This window comes from Antechinus flavipes, chromosome 3 (assembly GCF_016432865.1).
Source record: "Antechinus flavipes isolate AdamAnt ecotype Samford, QLD, Australia chromosome 3, AdamAnt_v2, whole genome shotgun sequence".
In the NCBI taxonomy this organism is placed as follows: domain Eukaryota; kingdom Metazoa; phylum Chordata; class Mammalia; order Dasyuromorphia; family Dasyuridae; genus Antechinus; species Antechinus flavipes.
In genome coordinates, this window is record NC_067400.1 from 284,687,400 (window position 1) to 284,710,029 (window position 22,630).

General features: G+C 36.6%; 2 protein-coding genes across 8 annotated transcripts in view; one reads left to right on the top strand and one right to left on the bottom strand.

The window, feature by feature from the left end:
* Window positions 1-2,999: 2,999 nt before the first annotated feature.
* Window positions 3,000-11,505, top strand: KLHL34 (kelch like family member 34). Its single transcript, XM_051985127.1, has one exon. It carries the CDS (start codon window positions 8,759-8,761, stop codon window positions 10,712-10,714), a length of 1,956 nt encoding a protein of 651 aa, XP_051841087.1. The 5' UTR covers window positions 3,000-8,758; the 3' UTR covers window positions 10,715-11,505.
* An 801-nt stretch (window positions 11,506-12,306) lies between these two features.
* CNKSR2 (connector enhancer of kinase suppressor of Ras 2) overlaps window positions 12,307-22,630 on the bottom strand; it is a 310,360-nt gene continuing 300,036 nt past the window's right edge. For all 7 annotated transcript variants that reach the window (XM_051985120.1, XM_051985117.1, XM_051985122.1 and 4 more), the window contains 2 exons: window positions 16,209-16,405; window positions 12,307-14,263 (listed from right to left, as the gene is read on the bottom strand). In XM_051985120.1, the coding sequence (XP_051841080.1) occupies window positions 14,048-14,263; window positions 16,209-16,405 (413 nt within the window). In that variant the 3' untranslated portion in view covers window positions 12,307-14,047. The remainder of the gene's footprint in view (window positions 14,264-16,208; window positions 16,406-22,630) is intronic.

The following is a 22,630-nucleotide window of genomic DNA, read 5'->3' on the forward strand; positions in this document are numbered from 1 at the left end:
GTTATATAATCTTGTTGGAAAAGTATCTGGTAATTTCAACAGAATTGGATGAAATGAATTAAGATGTGTTCCTAGAGAAGGTGATCAGAGTTTTGATCAGAGTTTTAGAGGGCAAAGGGTAATAAATCTGAACTGGCAAAAGCAATAGCATACACAAAGGTACAGAAACAGGAATGAATAAATGGCCTGTTTAAGGTCATAGAAGAGCTAGATTGGCTAGAACAGAGAATGAATGCTTCTATCATCTCAAAGAGTTCAGCACTTAAGTATCAGAGGTCAAGCTTTTTATAGGATAACAAGAACAATGACATAATAGAGGAGATACCAGGATGGGGGTAACCTAAAGGGAGGAGGCCCCTAGGATGACACAATGAAGAGAGATTATTGATATTCTAATGACATCTAAAATGGATAAACCTTTATCCTGTCAAACATTAAAAAGGAATGTCTATAACCTAAAGCTATAAAACCTTTATCTCATCAACCATTTAAGAGGGAATGATTATAGCCTGGGGTTTTGGGGCAGAGCAACTGAGGTAGACCTTTATCTCATCAAACATTAAAAGGGAAAGGTTATAACCTGAGGCAGAGTAACTAAATAAGACAATGGGGAAACTAGGCCAGGACATCAAAAGGGAACTTTGGCATAACAATTGAATTCCATTTTCAAAAGAATCTTAGATGTCAGTGGATTCTAAGTTAGGGCCATAGCTTGTCTCCAAGATATCAAATAATTGGAAGTTGGGAATAAGAGTCATATCTCACTTTCCCTTCATTAGTCATGAATGGGGCTTGACTTATTTTCATCTCCTCAATCTAATCCCTTCCTCTGCTTTGCAAAGTTCCAATATCTGGGCCAGGTTTAGGCTCCAAAAGGGAGTTAGTATGGAACATATAGCAGCAACTACATGAGTGACATGGGGAGGATGTCCCCTTTTCCTCTTGCCCTCCCTCCTCCTTAATGCCCTCCCAGATATTCTCTTTACTGCTGTAGGAAAACCCCAGAAGTTGGATTTTACACTTTAAAGGACAATGATGAGTGAGTAAGACTCCCTGCCCCCTTCTCATTTTGTGTGGGACAATGAACTTCATAGAATCAGCAGGTACTTTTAGGTTGTGATGTGCATCTCAGATATATTCTGACATTATCACCCTCATTCAAACCCACCCTTCTTCTGAACTTCCCCATTTCATTTAAGGACTTCTCCATCCTTGGACTTTCCTGGATTTACAATTCCGTGTAATTTTCAACTCTGTGCTCTTCCTCACCCCACATATCCAGTCAGTTAGTAAATTTTGTCTGTTTCCACAATTTCTTTTGCATTTGACCTTTCTCTCTATTCACACAGTCACCATCCTAATTCAGGGCTTTATCATCTGGACTATTTCAGTAGTCTCCTAATTGGACTCCCCAGTTCATCCTGTATATAGCTTCCAAAGTCACCTTTGCCCAGTTCTGAACATTTCTCCTAAAGGATAAGATCTACTGGCTTCTAATGATTCTAAAGTCAAATATTATCTCACCTTTATCTTATTCTTTATAAATGTCTATCTGTTGCATGTTTTAAAATGTACATAATTAGAATATATGTGAATATTTAGAATTATATATTTAATTGTAAAATTATGCATTATTATATGTAACATGAAAATTTAGAAATTATCCTGTTAATAATTGTGTATATTATATTTATAATATATTATTTATTGTCATTTACATCATAACATAAACATAATATATAACACATTTACATGATTTCTTTCTGAATTGGTAAACATATATATTTGTGGAGGTTGCTTTTTTTTAAAAAAAATTGATAGTAATGAAAGATCAAAAAAGTTTGGAAATCATTGCTCTAAACAAATCAGAAAGGTCTTTGTAAATATAGATTTGAGAATCATTGGGTTGTAATTGAAACCACGTGAAGAGAACTTTCTAAAAGAGTGTATATCTAAGGAGAAACACAGTGAGACTGAGTTTTGGCCAATGGGACTTTTTTTTTTTTTTTTTTGTCTAGTGGGAGAAGAAATATCAATGATAGAGAAAGACAACAGTGAGAGAGCGAGAGAGAGAGAGAGAGAGAGAGAGAGAGAGAGAGAGAGAGAGAGAGAGAGAGAGAAGAGAGAGAGAGAGAAACAGAGAGAGAGAGAGAGAAAGAGAGACAGAAAGAGAGACAGAGACAGAGAGACAAACATGTAGAGGGTAAGGTAGAGGGAGAGGAAGTGGGAGAGGGGGAAAAGGGGAAGAAGGAAAGGGGGAGGGAGGAGAGAAAGGGGAAGAGGGAGAAGAATCAGAGCAAACTTGAAACACTCATTATTACTTGCTAGACCAATGATGGAGCAGACATTGAATTTGGGGTTTACCAGGCAATGAGTGATTCAGTATTCTGAGCAGTTTATTGTCACAATAATATCCTTTGGTACTAACTGCCAAACACTGGTTGAGTCAACATGATGCTGAGATTAAGAGGCTGCTTATAATAAAGTAAGCAATCACTCCAGAGAATGCTACCTATACTTGCTTCTCAATAACATCAGCATGTGCCAGCTGAAGCCTGGCCTGGCCTTTTTACCAACCTTTGCTCCATCAGACCAGCAATAATAGATGGTTTTAATTCAGTTTCTAGAACAAAACAAGTATTCATATCAGAAAGACCACCCCATGCAATCATATGTAATAGAAAGGTCAGCCTATGGTCAAAAATAATGAATAGTTTCTCTGTTTTAGACTAAGCCTCTGTTTGGTGTATATTGGACAATGGGCAAATCAGCATTATGTGCTATTATGTCATAGCAGGCCTTTCAGAGCCACTGCCACAAAATGATGTAATCAATAAGTTATCATTGTTTAGACATTGTCTCCATCTGTGATTTCTCTTAGAAAATACCAATGATTATTTATTGGTGTTCCCAACATTGTCTAAAGAGGTTAAAAGGATGAATATATTTTCAGTTTTTTGGGGATAAAATGTCTTTACTAGTAAAGTGGCATCTAATCCATTTAAATAGCAAAATTAATATAAACTAAATATAAAATGTGAAATAAAAAACAGCTTAAAAGTAATAAAAAATACTGGCAATACAGTGTGTTGCAAAACAAAACAACAAAAAACCCCAAAACATAAAAGAAAAAAACATACGTTGACAATATCTCATCATTGCACAGGAGACTCACAATTGCAATGTTAAATAAGAAAGGTATAAAATGCTGCTGATTCTGTATACCAGCTCACCAGGGACATGATATTTAATCCTGTACGTTTATGTTACAGAAGAACAGACTGAGGTATGGAAAGGTTAAGTGAAATGTGCAGGTTAAGTGAAAAGTGAAACAAGATTTGAACCCAACTTGATTCCAACTTTGGCATTCTAGAGAAAGTGGTTGGAATAGATCAAAAGTTCTTAACCTTGAGTATGTGAATCAAAAAAAAAAAATTGGGGGGGGATAACTATTTCATTAAAATTATTTTTCTTCCTAATTCTGTGTATTTTATTTCATGAATTTAAAGGTATTTTATTTTGATAAGGAATGGATAGATTGCCAAAGGAGTTCATGATACAAAAAAAGTTAAGTACCCTGAACTACATATTCTCTAAGGTGAGAGAAGTCCAGATTTCTCTAAAAACTACATATTGTTTGCCTTTTGTTCTTGATAACCAGAAATGATATCACAGGATGACGTCTTGACTTGTGCATGAACTGGATTTAGGTGAAACAGCTTCAAAAAGTCCTCAGCCACACTCTCCAGTCATGGATCTGCAGTGGCAAGACAAGTGGAAAAGACAGACAATGGATCAAGATGCACTGGGTGACCTTGGAGTACTTCTGAATGAAAACCAATGGCACTATTCAATCCTTCTGCCCCTTTTTCTTTATCTCCCAGGCCTCTGGATTTTCACAGTTGTCTGGCTGTCTTTTTCATAAATGCTGAGTTGAATACACACTCAGATACAGCTGTTAGTGAAGTTGGCACACCACAAAGATAGTTAATGATTGAGTAAACTTCCCAGCTGTTTTTGTGTGGGGGTGGTATGTGGTAAATATGACTATTATTTAGGCTCTTGGTTTATGAATTAGTAGAAAGCTATAGTGTTAAGGCTTGTCCACTTGGCAGACCTACAAATGCTGAAATTACAGATCACTTAATAAAATATACTATTACTTGAGTTCTTCTAAATATTGAAGATGTCTAGGAAGATAAAATTCCTAAAAAGGTTGAATTAAGAATTTTTTTCTACAAAATGCGAAAAGTTTTCTTTTACCATAGTTCCATAATATAACTGTGAATGTTAATTTAGAGCAAAAATTTCTTAATCTGAGACCCATGACCTTTATAATTTTTTGATAACTATATTTCAATACAAATTTTTTCTTTTGTAATTCTATAGATTTTTTTGATACTTTTTTTTTTTATGGCTACATTTGAAAATATTATTGAGAGAAGTGTTTATAGTTTTCACCAAATGGTCTAAGGGCTCCATGGCACACAAAACAGATTAAAGATCCCTGATTTACAGTTTGATACAATATAGATCTTTCCAGAAATGTGTGTGATACAGGAAAATGGAGTTTTAAAGTAAATCCGTGACTAAAAAGCAAGGCATAAATAGTATTATTTTAAAATGTTTAACTGGTGATTAATAGTAAAGAAATGTAAAATGCAAAGAAAGGTTAAAAAAAAGGTATAATTGGATAATCACTAAAATCCATTTAATGAAATGATGTATAGTGTACAATCTGTTTTACTTAAGAGCATATCAAGTTTCCATAAGAATTTTTTAATGCGACTATTGAAATAAATATAGAAGTTAAAGCTGGTTTTTTCTTTGCTACATTATTTAGGCCTACCCAAAAAGCACCTTTTAGCAACCTTCCCTTCATCCCAATAAACAATTTCTAGGACTCAAACTGTTTCAACACAGCATTTGGAAAACCATTTAGAATTTTATTAAGAATGTATAACATTGTACAGGTATTCAAATACTGGTATGATACATAAATACCTTACTGAAAGGACAACACCTTTAAATATATTGACTGCTTCATCTTTTAAATAGACAGGAACTTGTGAACATATCTATTATACAGAATTTCTCATTCAACAGAATTGACTGTATCCACATCAGCAAAGCAGCATAAGAATGGGCTATTGGCCAGGATGAGGAATTAGCCTTGTTATATAAAACTTGGTGTTACAATGATTTATTTTAAATTGGAAAAACAACAACAACAACAACATACCACCACACCTTATTTTATTCATATCTCTTAAACTTTATGCTACATTTAAATCCAAAGTTCTTTCATGTATTTTGACTTAACTGGAATATTTACACACTTGTTAGTGTGTAAATACTTCATCTTTCATCTTAGTATTTTTTTTTGTTGTTATTGTTTAGGATTTGACAGAATTGATAGATTTAAAATAATTAAAACCTGTATTTTAATGCTATTTGATCCTTCATGTGATATTTTTATAGTTATTGTATATGATACCAATTATTTTGTTTAACATTACATTAAGTAGCATGGCAGAAAAAGTTCTGGATCAGGAGTCAGGAGTCCTTTGTTATAGGCCAAAGTTTGCTTCTAAGAAGTCATATAACCACAAACAAGTCACTGTTGGCCTCAGTTTCTACATCTTTAAAAAGGGTTGGATGAGTTGATCTTTTAAATCTCTTTCTGCTCTAATGTTCTTTGAATTTAAATAAAGGCCTCTTGAATTCATTATGAAATACAGACTGTTAGTTTGCTTTGAAACCAAGGATCCTAATATTAAAAAGAAATTTATGATTCCCTGCCTCACTTACATCCTGCTTTTTTAATCTTAAAATATACGTCTGTAGCGTTTAAACAATTTTCAATCTGAGACCAGTCTTGAATTTTACAGTTTTGAAAAATGAAAATTAACCTTTATGTCTTTTTCTCAGTTTCTATGATATAAAAATATTCCTAATGATGTTTATTTACTGCATTTTTTTTAATGTCCCAAATTGGTGAAGAGAGAACACTAGGAAGATAAGTAAGGAAGCTCTCAGAAATTTACTAAAAACTTTTAAGACATTGGAGATCAGAGAATATAGGAAATGAGTAAAACAATGGTGAACTTTCCTTCTACTTGGAGATTGTTGATCTTTTTAATAAAATACAAGTTATGAAGTTAGAAATACAAGTTCTTCCAGATGCTATTTATTAAATCTTAAACTTACTAAAAACAAACTAAAATAAGAAATAAATTTTAAACACAAACATTCCACATTGGGGTAATAGGAAACCCCTAATTTTTATTGATCTCTTAATTAAACAAATTTGCTTATTTAAAACTATGAGGATGGTAAGAAAAAACACTATTTTATTTGTATCAGAAATAAAACTTAACACCCTCCCTCCTTCATCTCCACATTTCGGCAGAAGCTGGTAGGGTTTCTTTTTCCTGCAGCTTCTAAGAATAATTCCAAGAAAAAAAAAATCAAACATCAACCTCTAAAGAGTTCCAAAATACCCATTATCTCATTCTGCAGTAAAGGATGATTGACCAGCTATTAGATCAAGTAACAAAGCAGGGACATGAGTCTGAAGAAATTATTGGATATCTATTTCTTAAAGAAAACTGTTCAAGCACATTAAAAACAAGTCCCTCCCAACTTGCTCTTTGCAAAAAAAAAAAAAAAAAGATTAGACTTGAACATGCAAATGTATAAATTGGTAGTGGAGTACCCATTTAGCAATGGGAAATCATACCTTCCACTTCATTGCCCCTATGAGATGCCAACAAAAGGAATTCTGACTTTGAAAATCCTCAATTTCTAATCAAATGATTGGAAAGTCCAGGTTTCACTGACTTGTTACCGGCTGCTATAAGACAGCTTCATGACCCAGAGGTTGCTTAACCCCACGGATGCTAGATCTCAACTCAGCAGGACCTCCTTTTGAATCTCCTGGGTGTTACTGTGAAAATAACACTGTTTAATCCTTCTTTACTGCGGTTTAATTAGAATCTACTCCAAACTGAAAGTTGATCTTTCGCGAACCCTTTCCCAGCTGAATTCGTGAAACAATGCTGCCCCAAACCCTGGGATCTGGGTGACACAAGCTTTCGAGTAGAACAAAGCTCCTGTATTAATTAGGTCTTCTGGGACACTTAACCCTCCCCTCCACTCCGCTCTCTTCCATTCTCCATCCCCGCCCCCATCCCAAGTGTAGCTTTGTTCTATTCCTGAGAAGGGTCATCCTCGTGATTTCCAGTTAGGTCATTCAAAGTCGAAAGTTTCAGCTCTCTAAGTCTCGGTCCTTGATTTACAACCCAAAACTGTAAGGCCAGGAGGCGGAGCGAGAAGGGCTAGGACAAACCGCTTGGTATGGAAGGAAAGGATTGTGTCTGCGCTCTATTCCTGTATCTATGAGCTACAGTGATAATATGTACGGCACTGGGCATGGGTGGCCAAGCATGTCCAATTATACCAGTGACTAAACGTATTTACTTGCCTGGCCTCCCGCTTTAATCCCGTCGGGTCTGATTTAATCCCTCACACGGAGCAGGAGTAAAAGATCACCCCGCATCCCCCACCCCAGGAGCCAGTTGTCCCCGGCCCTCGTTGTGTATGTGTGTGAGCGAATGCGGGCGTGTGTATTAGCAGGAAAATTCTGAACCTGGACCACCTGCAGTTGGTTGGCCGAGACTCAGGGCTGACTGAGAGGGGCTAGGTGCTGACGGAGAGGAGAGCCTTCCACTTCCACATCCTACTCAATTCCACCGCGTCTGCACATCTGTTGTTGCTTTTTTGCCTCAGCCTGTCAAGAGTTCGAAGATACATCTGATTAGGAGATAGGGGCAGCGGGGGACACAGCAGCTCCTTTCATTCAGGTGATGGTGCGGCCCCACAACTGTCCTTGGTGGGCCGTAGGGAACTCCCTCTTAAAGGCTGCATTTCTAAAAAGCTTCTCTGACCCAGCAGTCCCCCAATCTCTTGAAGCTGGAACCGCTCCAAGTCCGGTGGATTCCATCTTCTTATTTCCCGTGGGCTTTCTGAGGTATGGGAAACCTTTCCTAACCAACGCATGGCTCACCTGTGCTAGGAGAAGGGGAGTGTGTGGTTCAGAAATGGTGAGGGAATCATCATTTTAATAAAAAAAAAAAAAGCTGTAAAGATCTCTAGAAGTAAAGCAAAGTTTATTATATATTCTCGGGAGAAGGACGTCCTACCCATGGAGCAAACAATGGAAGGGAGGAAGCCCCTGGGGGCAGGGTCAACACTTTTAATCCCTAACGCAAATACCCCCTCCCACCACTGACCCTCATCCTTATTGGCTGAGGATCTTACATTCTAAACACGGGAACTACCCAAGAAATTGAACTTGACCAATAAGTACATAGTTACCCATATTTGACTGAAATAGAGAAACGCTGATGTCATGGGAAGATAGCAGGAAGGGAACTTAATTATTCCCTTGATTTAATGCTTGAAGTCCTTCAGGCCTACTCAAACTGAAGTAGTTGAAGCCTTACTCCATTTTCACAACTGTCTTGAAAGATCTCACCTCATCTCAATCAGGAGGATGGCAACTTTCAGACTTAGATGAAAGATGAAAATGATCGGGACTATGAAGGGCACTTGCCAACTCCGGTAATCTAGTAGGGACCACCACTCCGGTGATTTGTACCTGAGCTCGTTTATTTGTGTGGGATGTGTTTGGGGGTGTTTGGCTTGTTCTTGATTTAGCCGTTTTCCCAACCTGTTCTCCTTTGCATGTTGCACCATGAGTTACTTTCTGTCCTACTGCAAAGCTCACGGAGGGGCCATCCTCACCCACTATCAGGCCCTGCGTGAAGAGGGCTTTTTGTGCGATGTGAAGCTGGAGGCTGAAGGCAGAGAGTTCCAGGCGCACAGGTCGCTCCTGGCGTGCTCAAGTGACTATTTTAAAGCTCTTTTCAAAAGCTATACGCAGGAGTCTAGGGCCCCCGTTATCCACCTGCAAGTGCCCTCGGCCAGTGGTCTTCAGCGCCTCTTGGACTTCATCTACACTGCCTGGCTGCCCTTGTCCATGGACACGCTGGAAGACACGCTAGAGGCCGCCACCTACCTGCAAGTGAGTGAGGCTATAGGCCTCTGCAGTCACTACTTGGTAAGTCACCTGGGCCTGGAGAACTGTTGCTTTGTGGCCAACCTCTCCACCCGCTTTGGCCTGGCTGACACGCTGTCAGCGGCCGAAAACTTCATCGGGCGCCACATGCGAGAGCTGCTGGACAGGGGCCCCGAAGAGGTGGGGCTTCTGGAGCTTAACCCAGTCTCGCTTAAGGCGGTACTGGGCTCCCCAGACGTGCCATACGTGGCCGAGGCCCATTTACTGAACCTGGCGCTGAGCTGGTTGCTTCAGGATCCCGCGGCCGAACGCCTTCCGCACTGCTCCAGTCTTCTGGAACGCATTCGTTTCGGTCTGGTGCCCCTCGAACTGCTTCGTCAGGTCTATTCGGGCTCAGGCCTCAGTCTTCCTACCCGAGTGAAGGGTCTAATTATCCAGGCTATCAGCTATCATACAGCCATCTCCCGCCAGCCCTTAATGCAGAGCGAGCAGACTAGTTGCAGGAACTCCCGAACCCGCATCTTACTGGTTGGGGGACGCCGGGCCAAGGAGGCCGTGACTCAAGGTGCTGAAGATGCACAAATCCCTCAAGAAGAGGAAAGAGATAGCATCAGCGAAGCTTCAGATGAAGAGGTTGAACAGGAGGTGCAACCTGGAGAAGTGGATGAGTGGGAACTGACCCAAGATGTGGTCTCCTTCGACGTGTACAACCACCACTGGCGCAACCTCACCAGGCTGCCTGCCCCGTTGCAGGGACACTGCGTGTGTACTATTGGCAACTTCCTTTACGTACTGGGAGGGGAGAGTCCGGCAGGCAGCTCCTCTTCTCTGTCTCCAACCGTTCCTCTGGAGGTCACAGCTCAAGTGCACCGCTATGATGCGCATTTCCACGTGTGGGCTCCTATGCCCGCCATGCAAAAGGCCCGGGCCTATTTCTGGTGCGGCTTTGTGGGAGACAACCTCTTAGCCGTCGGGGGTGTGGGCGCAGATGGAGATGCCCTAGCCTCTGTGGAGATGTACGACTTGGGCCGAGACCGCTGGACAGCGGCCAAGGAGTTGCCGCGTGCAGTGTATGGTCATGCCGGGGCAGTAGGGGCCTGTGGCACTGTTTATATATCCGGGGGCAAGCTCAGAGGGCGGCCGAAGGTTGGAGATTTGGAACGAAGTGCCAGCATCTCGGATGTGTACGCTCTAAGTCCACAGGAGAGGGTATGGAGTAAAAGGGCATCCATGAACGTCTCCCGCTTTGGGCACCAAATGGCTACGCTACGTGGCGCGGTGTTTGCTTTTCTGGGGCTCTATGAGTCCTTCTTAGACATTGAACGCTACGATCCCGAAGTAGATGAGTGGACTCGCTTGCGGCCCCTGCTCTATGACCGTTTTTGCTATGGACTAGCGGTGGTGGAGGAGACTGCACTTCTACTAGGTGGGTTAAAATGGCAAAATTCCAGACAAGTGCCCACCCGCAACGTGGTAGGCTATGACTTGGACCTCGACTGCTGGGAAGATATTGGTTGCAACATGCCGCAGGCTTGGAGCGGCCTTAAGTGTGCAGTGTTACAACTGTCAGAAGAGGTAGAGGAAAGGGTAGAAAAGATAAAGAAAGTGGAAACACAGGCTGGGGCGCATTAAATCATGCTCATCTCATTTCAGGACGCAGTTATGAAAATAGGTGTAACTGACTAGCACATTGTTCCCAAGATGATAAGTCTCGTCCAATGAATCTTTAAACCTTATGAGATTGCAGAGACCAGAGGTTATGGAAATATTGAAGTATTAAACTGAAGGCAGTTTCAGCTTAACATTAAATCCCAGAAGATATTCTCCTTCTCCCACTCCTTCCCCCTCTTCCTCCTCCCCCCTACGATGGGAGTAAAGAGAAGATAGGAAAGGTGATTTAGCTTCAGCAGCCTGATTTCTTGGAAGAATAGAACTGGGTTAGCAAAAATTTTGGAGTAGTTAAATCTTTTTTATTTAAAAAAAAAACTCACTTAAAATTAGTTTTACAAGGTATTAAATGGAAATCATCTTTGTGCCAAAGCTAAAGAAAGAAAATAAAAAGTGAAGTATTTCAAGTATTGGAAAATGTTAACAAAAATAGAATGATATTAATTTTGGTAAATTGTGGAGTAAGACAATCCTCATTAAACAGAATAAAATTGTTGGAAGGAGAAATATGATTTTCTATATCATAAGTATAATTGTGGTTATACTCTAATGTCTCATGAAAATACGGAACTGAGAGACAAAACCTTTGGGAAAGTAACTTTTGTGGCATGGCCTTTAGATAGAGTGTTTTATTGTTTTTAAATTTCTGGCATGATTTTGGATCAAATTTTAGTATCATTAACACTTTTATGGTACATAATGAAGAGAGTTAATATGGGGATCTAATAGTAAATAAAGTATTTTCTGTATCCGTCCTTAAGTGAAAATTCTTGAGATATGCCGAATGTTTCTTGATTTCTCTCTCTCTCTCTCTCTCTCTCTTTCTCTCTCTCTCTCTCTCTCTCTCTCTGTCTGTCTTTCTCTCCCTTTTAGAATACACAGTAAGGTGAAGATTTAATTTTGTTCAAAATGAACTGGGAAATTCAGTTTTTAAAGGTCTCAGAGAGAATGTTTGTTTAAACCAAACAACCTTGGCCACTCACAGCATAACATTCAAACTACTTAATATAGCAGGATGACTAAATGACTAAGTTACAGGGGTATGAAATCCATAAAAGTTTTATATTAATAAATTAAGTATTCTTTTGAAAGCTGCATTTGTTCTGACTTCTCACTACAGTGCTCTCTTTTACCTTCCAGGTCCTGTGTAAATACAGCACCTACAGTAGGTGCTTAATAAAAATGAATATAGTCAGGCTAGCATTTGAAATGCTGTTCAAGAAGGCATCACAATGAATGGTTCAAATGCACACTTTCATGCCAGGCTATCCATGAATGTTTTAAATGTATAAAGATTTTTTTTTTACACTTAAACAAAGAAAAGTTTAGGCAGAAGAACTGTTACATAGCAACAGACCACTAGATCCTTTCTTTAATTGCCTGGTGGCTATATAATATCACCTGTCCTATGTGCATAACCCATCCATTGGTGTCAAATGTTTTTATGAATATATTTATATGTTTTTGGTCCATTAAACAACAACAGGCCTTTTGCTGCTTGTTAGAAGAGCACACACTTCATTTCAAGATAAGCGTTAAAAAAAACAAACTAAATGTACAAATCCACAAATTTAATGCGTCAGTGTCAGTACTCATGCAGTAAGTAAATGTTGATTTTGTTTATTTTGTACAAATAGATTTTTTAAATGACAAAAATAATACACTGGACCTCAAATCCTATATCATATGAACATTAAATGTGATTCCTCATCCATTTTGATTACATATAGAAGTACTGAAAATGGGCTGCAGAAAGGCCACTTTCCCTGTACAATTGTGCAAAGTCTGCAAAACAATAGCAATTCATATGTAATTTTTTTTTAAAGCAAACAAAAGAAGGCTCCCCTGTGTAGCTTTCACTCCCTCTTCCACAGCGAGGATAATCACTGGAAAGTATCTGAGCTCTTCAAGATTAAGGTACATTCACTGAGCTTAACAGGCTACAGTAATAAAGCTGATTAAAAGTAAGTCTCAGGATAGACAGTCATGGGGAGGGGATGACCCCTCCTCTGAAAATATCAAATTGTGACTTTTAAACTATGCAGCCAGACACTGAGAAGCAGCACAATCATCATCATGCTGAGATCACGTTCAAAAACAAGCTAATAATTATAAATATATGAAGAGGAATTTCCCACATACACACTTCATTTTATAGAACATTTCAAGAATATAAGAAAAATGTCCATTGTTTTTCTCACACATATAACTCACTGGAACATTTCTTAATAGACAGTACCCTTTTGCCCCACACAGAGTACATTTTAATTTTTTCATCGATATTTCCCAAATTTTTAATAATCCAAATTTTTACTTAGCAGTTATTTTTGCTTCCTTGTCTCTAAATGTAATTACTTAGTTAAATTCATTAATAAGGAAAACAAGTAAGCTAACTGTAAAATTAATTTGTTGAATTTATATTTGGTGACTTTTTTTAATTATAGTTCCAAAATATGAGGTTGGTGTTACTTGTGTAGCTGCCTTATTAGGTGAGTTAAATCTGTTAAAAAAAAATCAATACTTAAATTCCTATACACTCTCACAACATCCCATCACTAGAAAAATAAAGAAAGATTTAAACCAAGAAAAAATAAAGCAGCTATCTCTTTGATTTTGGTTTTCTTTTTTTACAAAAAAAAATTTACAAAGCTTTCCCCTGATATACCATTTAGTGTTCCTGTAGATTTGCAATAACATTTTCATTTTCTAGCTTTCAAAAGTTAATTAGCTATTAAGACATGGATATCTTATACCTGAACTTTTCTTATAGCAATGATTTTCTATTCTGCTTATCTCTCTTTTGTACTAACCTACATTTCACAAAAATAAAACTACAGCATTAAACTTTGTGCAGTGTTTAAGAAAATTCTTAGCACATTTTAATAAATATAAAAGATTTATGTTCTTTCCCACAAGATGTCTGCATCTGAAAAATGTGATTTAGTTCTAAAGTTTTGTTTCATATAAAATTAACTTAAAGGGACAGCAAAGGTCCAATAGTAAACTGTCTTCAGGATTTACTACTTGAGTTCTTTCTGTCTCCACAGCTATTTGCAAAAATTAATTTTAAATTATTAAAGACGGATTTATTTTGCACAAGATAAACACAAGCCGAGCACTGGTCGCATATAAAATATACAAATGTTCATTAAAGACAGTGATATCATGAGGTTTACTTCATATAGTTCAGCAACATTAAAATATAATTTACCAAGTTTCCCACACATGAATATAAAAACTACCTTATGCACTTGTTCAAAGGACAGGACTGTGGCAGATGGAGTGAAGACAAGACGCTTACACATGCGTTTCAATGTATGAATGGGTATGCACTAGAGAGGATATAAGTACATCTACTTCAGAAGAAACATTTAATGGGTCATTTGGGGTGCTTTTTTGACAGATATCCAAGAAGAGATCAAGGTACATCTCCTTCCACTCTTGAAAGTCTTTAGATGTCAAATCTGGATTGTCTAGAACTTTATCTATAATGGCTACTTCTCCTTCTCTAGCCTGGAAAAAAAAAAACATAGTTAATACATATTCCATCAAAAATTTTGGATTAATATTTTAACTTCTACTGCCTACATTCTAATAATTAAGTAGTTTCATTTCCTATATTAATAATTTCCTGTATTAATAATTTGCTTCTTATCACATTCATTTTTTTAATCCTAGTCATCAAAACAAGTTGTGCCTATGTTACCTTCTGAACTGATTGTTAGTCTAAAAAATTTTTACTTCTCTGCTTGTTTTCTAAGCGACTTCTACTATGCCTAATAGCATTTTTCTCTAGAGGAGGGTTAACTGACTGAAACACTGAACAATGATCTTTCCCTTACCCCCATATACCTTCCATTATCAACAAGTTTTTCTAATTCTTTTTATTTTCTACTCCTTAATTTTACCAAAGAGTCCTAAAAATTTCTGCAGTCTACTGGGGAATCACTTTCCTTATTACTCATCCACATTTAGAGTCAGAAAAATTTGGCAGATTTCTTTCTTCCTGATGCTAGTTCCCAGACTTTTCCTCCCTTTTCATCTCTTAATAATCCTTCCTCTTCTGAGGTCCACACAATCTATAACACTCTTTACCTTTGCTGCTATCATCCATATTTCCTTCTCCAGCTCGTTTTTACAGATGAGGAAAATAAGGAAAACAGAGTATGCTAAGGACATACAGCTACTAAATGTCTGAATCCAAATATGAACTCAAGAAGATAAATCTTCCAGAATACCAGCCTGGCACTCTATCTGCTGCACCACCTAGCTGCTCTGAAACTTGTGTGTGTGTGTGTGTGTGTGTGTGTGTGTGTGTATTCACTCCTAATGACTATGGCAGATGACTTACTTAGCTTAAGAGAACTTAAGACTAAAACTATCTAATACATGTTACCAAAATCTTATACTCCAGGTATTGAAATCCAATATTACCAATTTCTCTTATCCCTTTTTATCTACCAGAGAGGAAGTATCCCTGTCCTTCTCTGAGTCAAATTTCCACCTTTGCTCATTATATCCCATTATTTTTATCTGATATATTGTAATAGCCTCCTAATATGACTGTCTGCCTCTGCCTCCTATCATTTATTTCATGTATAGCCATGTTACTCCTTTACTCCAAAAAATTTACAGTTACATGACTAAGGTAAATTAAAAACTTTTTTGTTTGACATTTAAGGTCCTCCCTTTTAGTTATACCCTTTGTATTGTCTCATCTTCCTTCCAAGTAATCTACTCCATCAAAATTAGACATTTCCCCCCAAATACAAGTACAGCTTTCTGGACTCTTGTGTTTTTAATCATGCTTTCTTCTATATGGCCGTTGGTTCAGTTAATAGAGCATTGGACCTGAAGTCAGACCTGGATCTCAGGCACTTAATAGCTGTGTGACCTTGGCAAATCACTTAACCTCTGTCTGCTACAGTTTCCTTCCTTGAAAATGGGGATAATAATAACACTTACCTTTCTGGGCTGTGGTGAGGATCAAATGAAATAACATTTGCAAAGCACTTTACAGACCTTACAGAACTATATAAAAAGGCAACTATTTTTATTATTCTTTAAGCAACTCACTCTGATAATTACAGCACATAGAATATTTATCTTAGGAAATTAAAACATTTAGAAAAAGCAGACTGTGTATTCAGAAAATAGTTTTATGTGACCTTTTGTTTTTCACCTATAATCAAGTCACAAAGGATTTGATCTGAGATTTTAATAGAAAGTCAGGATATTCTCTCCTTTCCATACAGTTATTATACTAAAAGAATAGTAGAGTCATGCTTTTCTTTTCCCACTCTTTCACATTGGTTTCCCATGCCCTCTAAGCAACATCAAAGTCAAAAAGTTGAAAATATCTTAGTTTGAATTTCTATACCATGCTAGAGTAATTCATTTCTAGTTCAAGAATGGACTTTTAAAATGAATTTTTTTTCTTCTCTGCTTTAAATCCTACCTTTAAAGTGCTTTTTAGAATTCGCAGCCTATGCAGTTTTTCATTCACTATTGGATCACTACACCTTTTTATGAAAGATTTCTTGTATTCCAACTTGGTTGAAATTCGGTGTTCCCCCAGAGGTGACAAGCTGGCTCTCTCCAATGCCTTGTATAAATCTTGCAATGAGTCTGCTAGGTTTTCTTCTCCTATTTCATCTGCAACATCCAAAAAAGAAAATGAACATTAGTCATTATTTGACATATTACACCAAATCGAAGCCAACTTCAGTCTTTGTTTACTATAAAAATGAAAATGGATCATTTAAAACTAAATCTGAAAACTAGAATAATAAACTATGTAGAAAACATATTAATATCACTCACAAAACTGCAAATAACTGGCTGTATGATATAAAGAATCTTATATAAAAGTTTCTTTAAAGGAGGGAAATGTCCAGGCTGATCAGATATTCGGATGAGTATTACAGATTTAGATCCAAATTTCAGAGGTCATCTTGCTTCACTCTTTCTATTTAAAAAATAAGGAAATTAAGGCCGAGTGATCTTAAGTCACTTCCCAGACACTTAGGGATCATCAGTAAATATCAGTTAAGATTTTTGGACTTCAAGTCTAGCACTCTATCTGGCATCTCATTCTGCCTCTCAAGAGAGCACTTTGATTTGTTCATACTTGTTGACAGTTCTCGAAGACTTCAAGTACAATCATTTCGAATGATTCAGAATGCAATTTTCATGGTGCTTTGAGTCATTATTATAAAGACAAATTATCATTACAATGAGATTGGATATGCTAGTTTATGGACATTTCTGATTGAAGAAAGTTTTTCTTTAGAATTCATAGCAGCTAGTATTGATACTTGTAAAAGTATCTTTTACTTATAATAAATCTTCCAAGAGTATCCATATATATATATATGCCATGGCTCCAAATTGAAAGAAAAAACCAAAATGGAATTTAGTAAGAAAGTACTTTAAATCAGAATGCTATCTGAAAGAAAGTTTATATAGAAAATAATTCTAGGGAATTGATTCTTTCTTTCTTTTCTTCCTTCCTTTCTCTTCCCTCCCACCTTCCTTCTTTCCTTCCTTCCTTCCTTCTTCCTTCCTTCCTTCCTTCCTTCCTTCCTTCCTTCCTTCCTTCCTTCCTTCCTTCCTTCCTTCCTTTCTTCCTTCCTTCCTTCTTTTCTTCCTCTGCATTTTAGAACTAGATGCAGAAAAGTCTCTCTCAACCTTTTTTCTTTTCACTGAGATTTTCCAGGATTCTAGGTTGTTTCTATTTATTATAAAACACACACACACACACACACACACACACACACACACACACACTTTTTGCCTAGGGATGCGAAGTTGTATAATAAGGCAAAACAAAGTTTAAAAAAAATTTCTTATCATTATTGTCACACTGCAGGATCCTAATAATTTTAGTCTGTGAAAGCAGAATGCAGTATCTTCTGTGTTCTTTTAAAATCTAAATCTTCGTGTCTAATGTCTAGTGATACCATTTGTAATTGCTTCACTAGGACTTCTCTATAGAACTTTCAGAAAGTTTCTCAACTATTCCATTATTTGTTTGACACAGAGCAGTAGATTTTAATGAGAAGTCCTAAAAATGAAAGCTAGCACAAAGTAGTATATAGCGTAGATGCCAAGACAACATATTATCAAAATCATAGTTCTATTATCTTAATTTAAAAGGATGAATCTCTTTCAGAATTAAAGAAGAGCTTCATATGAATTTCTTATTCAATTATTTTCCTGATGGCAGCATGTTCCAACAAGTGTGATTTTATTCAGTTAGAGCTATCATCCCTTCTTTAGGAAATTTCTTGAGGTTACCAGCATATTTCATTTGTATTTGATATTATTTCCTGACATTAAGCACCCAAGGGACAGCATTGCACAATGAACCAAGGGGCTGCCTTTAAGGCAGAAAGAGTGGGTACAGGTTCTACATGACCACTGAGGAGGTCACTTAATATTTCAGTGCCCCCAGGCAACTCTCAGATTAACTAGAGATGAGTTCCTGATCTGCACTGGTGGAGGGAGTTTCTTGAATTGATGGAATCACAGGTCTGCACCTGAAAGAAAATAAAATAAATTTAAGGGGGCTCCATCAGGGAAGTTTTTCATAGAATATGGACAAACTCTATGGTAGTGGTGGTGGTGGGGAAGTATTTTCATCAAAATAATGGAGATAATTTTGGTTTACCTCTATTCCTACATAAAAATCCACAATGTGCTTAATGTTTTCTACAAATGAATAATTTACTTTTTAAATACTGAACTAGGCCTATTCCCAACACTAACTTCAAACATAAGTTATAAATCTATTACAATCCTTGTTCTTTTAATGCTCTTTCAACCCACTGTCTTTTAACATCACAGATTGGGGTGAGTGAATAGGATTGCTTAAAAGATAGGAAGCCTCACACACTAACAAGAAGGTAGTGATTTGACTTCAAAGAATAGTGTGGAAGGAATACATAGTCATCAGGTGAGAAGAATATAAGGAACAGAGTTCTAGAAGCTGGGGCAAATTAATAGAATAACTTAACTAATGCAATAGGGTAGAAAAGAGGTATGATATTATTTCATAAAAACATACTCCAGCCAAGAACCCTAAAATTATTGAGTCACTCTAGACTTACCTCCAGGCAAGAGTTAAAACTAAGAAAACTGGGCAAATAAAATTTTATGCCAGATTTTTACAGTTAGACACAGGAGAGAGGCTCACCAGAGTGAATTATAGTAGTTAAGACATAGGATGGCATGCTCTATTATTAACTTTTCAACTCTAGAAAAGAGGTGAAGGGGAGAATGATTCAGATTATAGTTTTAGAATTTAAAGAAGGCTGGAGTATTTTTGTAGTATAATTTTTTATTCCCTTATAGTTCTGATTTTTATTATCTAACAATGTCAATTTTGTCTTAAAACATTTTAACCTAGACTGCTTTTCCCATTTTTTAAATAATGAGACTATTAAGGTTGATTCTGCATTTTATAAGTTGTTAATATAATTTACATGCATTAAAGAGACTATATAATAATTCTGTTATACAAATAACAAAACAAACTAATTTGTGTCTTTTTTTCTTTCAGAGAAAAAAAAAGACTGCAGTTAGACAAGATCATCAATCAATGAGAAATTTTGACACTTTTCTCTTGTTAGCACATTTAAACAGGGCATCCCAGAAGACAGGACATGAACACACTTTACAATGTAGTAATAGCACATACCTTTCCTATCAGTGATTGTTAATGTCCCCACCTCCAACACACACACACACACACACACACACACACACACACCCCAAACACACATACACATGCATGCGCGCGCACACATAATAAATATAACAAGCCACAGAGTACTGGAACGGAGCAAGCAGGATGGATTATATTGCCAGGCTACAACAAAATGCAACCTACTAGCCAGCTTTCACAATTCTGAACTGGACAAAGGATAGATTTCTCTTATATTTTAAAGAGAATTCAGTCACAATAGGATCTTATCTATTGCATTCAACAACTAAAACACAACACAAAACTCAACATTCAAAACAGAACAGACCTTTATTTTCCATTATTTTAAATTAGTTCTTTTGCCCTTTGCTGGATGGATACCAGTTAAGCCAAATTTTGCAAATGCTGCAACAACAAATGCTGGAACACCTTTTTTTTCCTCTTCCTTTTTTTCCTTCTTCTTATTTTTCCTCTTCTGGCTTCTTTCTCTTAATAATCCTTCCTTTTCTTTCTTCTCTCAAACCCATTAGTTGGCACTGAGGCTTGCTTAGAGCTGATAAAACAACCTGGTGAGGTCTGCTTTTCTGAAGCCTCACTTTCTAAATGCACCATATCAGTTAGTAGTGTCTTGGCTTAAAGCTAACTCTTGGACATATCACTGAGGGTTGTTAAAGAGCTGGTAAATTGTAAACAAGTACATTTTAATTATACCTATGCTTTTTCATATATCCACTTATGATATAATGGATTTTTTTACTTCATTTTTCATCTTTTATCCTGATTATCTAGGCCCCATGTAGAAAGGGTTATTCTTGTTTATGTTTAAAAAAATGTGTCAGTAGAGTAGCAGGTTAAGAATTTTTTTTCTTTTGGTTTTGAAAAGAGGGCAGATAAAGTTCCCTCTCTCCTATAAAATTTCTAGCAATGACAATAGGGCTTATGATTAAGTCACTGATTATTTGTTTGCTGTGTCAGAGAAATTCAGTTCTGATGGCAAATGTGCTATAGCAGGTGCTAGAGGTGAAAAGGCAAGACTATCATCTGTTGCCTCATTTACATTCCATTTATTCTACTAATTTAAGAATGCAATGAGCTTGGAAAAGGTTCTTTTGTTGAGTCCTGAAGTTTGAATATGTTTTCATGGTTGCAAGTAACAAAGAAAAGCTCTTGGGAAAAGTTAGCTAAGTTTAAAATAACAGGAAATTCTAAATAGTAGAAAGGAATTCTAACAAATTGTTTATTGACATGATGACACATTTCTCACATAGGAAGAGATCTTTCATTGGCTTCTTTTCTTGTACATAAAAGTGTAAATTGGGTAATGATTATGGTCTCTCTGTCTTTGTAGCTTTCTGTTTCTGTCTCCTCTTGTGAGGAAGACTGAGCCATGTAATAGTTTGTGTAGCTTGTGTGATTATTCAAATTTTTTTTTTCATTCTGATTTGCTGCAATGGCATTTGTTTAACTTTGGTGAAAAATAATGATAGAGGAAAACCAAAACCTAAGTTTCCATCTGGATTTCTCTCCTCTCATGAAAATGCTATTGACAGGTGAAAAATGAGCTATGAGAATTTACCTTAAAATTTTTTTACAGAAAAGTGCACTTTGCAGGTGAGGTCAAATTTGAAGCAAAAGAAAAAGTTGCCTGGTTTGGGTGGAGTAGTGGTGGTTTAGAAAAAATTTAAACAGTAAAGAAAACTAATTTTTTTTTTTTGTAAATCCTTTGGCAAAAAATAAAATATGGCTTAAAGAACCCATTGAATTTTTAAAACAATGACTGAGTTCTTTCTGTTCAGTCATGAGGCAAAGATGATGTTCATTTAAGGAAGAAGATAGTGCTTATTATTATTATTTTTAATAATTGCTCATGTACCCATGGAAATAATTATTTCTTCAGAGAGTAAGCTATATTCCAAGGCTTTGTTGCTATAAGCACATGAGGTTGGAAAAGGTTAAATGACATACAGCTCATACTACTGTACATAGAAGCATTAGTCATCAAGCAAATTTAGAGGTCTTCATCCTTCTATAAACAGTAGCTTCTTGTAAGTCTTAAAGGTTTGTTATCTATCTGCATTGCATGAGAAATATTTGTCCTTTTCTTTCACAAAAGAAAAAGTTTTGTGGAAATGCCACAAGCATATTGGAAATTGATATCAGCTTATTGATGTCACTCTGTGTAAAAGCCTATTGATATTCAGGGTGACATCAGCCTTATATAAAGAGTTTTCTTGTAGAAAAGGTGGTAGAAAGTTTTTATGATCATAGATTTAGAGTGAGAAGAGATCTGAGAAATCATTTAGTCTAATTACCTAATTTTACAGATGTATAAATTGAATCCCATAGATACTAAGTGGCTCACCACAGGACATGCACAGGTAATACAAAACAGAGCCAGGATATAAAAATCCAGGTTTTCTGACCATCATTCCAAAGCACTCTTTTTACTGTGTGTGAGTTGAGAACATACAGGGTTTTTCTTATGTTTTTGAAGTTACTATTTAGTGTTCAAATTAAATATGGTCTATTTATTCAGACGTCTTAAGCAATCAAAATGACTAATTGCTACAATATATAAATATAAACAAAATAGAGGGAGTAGAATAGAATAATGGAAAGACTACAGAAGCAGGCATTGGGGACCTCCGTTACTGTGATCTAATGTGAGGGAGATAGCATTGCGGAATATGTCTTCCTGCTGAATGAGAAGTCAGAGGATCTGGAATGCGGGAATTTGACTATATGGCATCTAAAGTCTCTTGCAACTCTAATTCTGTCATCTAAGAACTCTCTCTCATAGTGATAAAGAATGCTTCAACATAGGTGTGGGGAAAAAAGGAAAACATCCAGAAGATAATAATATTTTTTTTTGGCCATATGTTTCTTCTGGCTACAGGCAAAAGGTATTAAATATATTATTAATTAATGTTGTTCAAAACAGTAATTAGAGATTTTAATTAATTTAAGCCTCTGCATACAGTATCTTATCCCATTTCTTGTACATAGTAGGCACTTCAATCACATTTTAATTGAATAAATTAAATGAAGGAAAGTAGAGATATTGGGCACCTAATTTAGTTTTAGAACAGCTTTGTTACTACCTATTAATGGAGTCTAATGAAAATCATATAATGTACTCATTAAGTTTTCAGTCTTTTAGAATAGCTTTAATA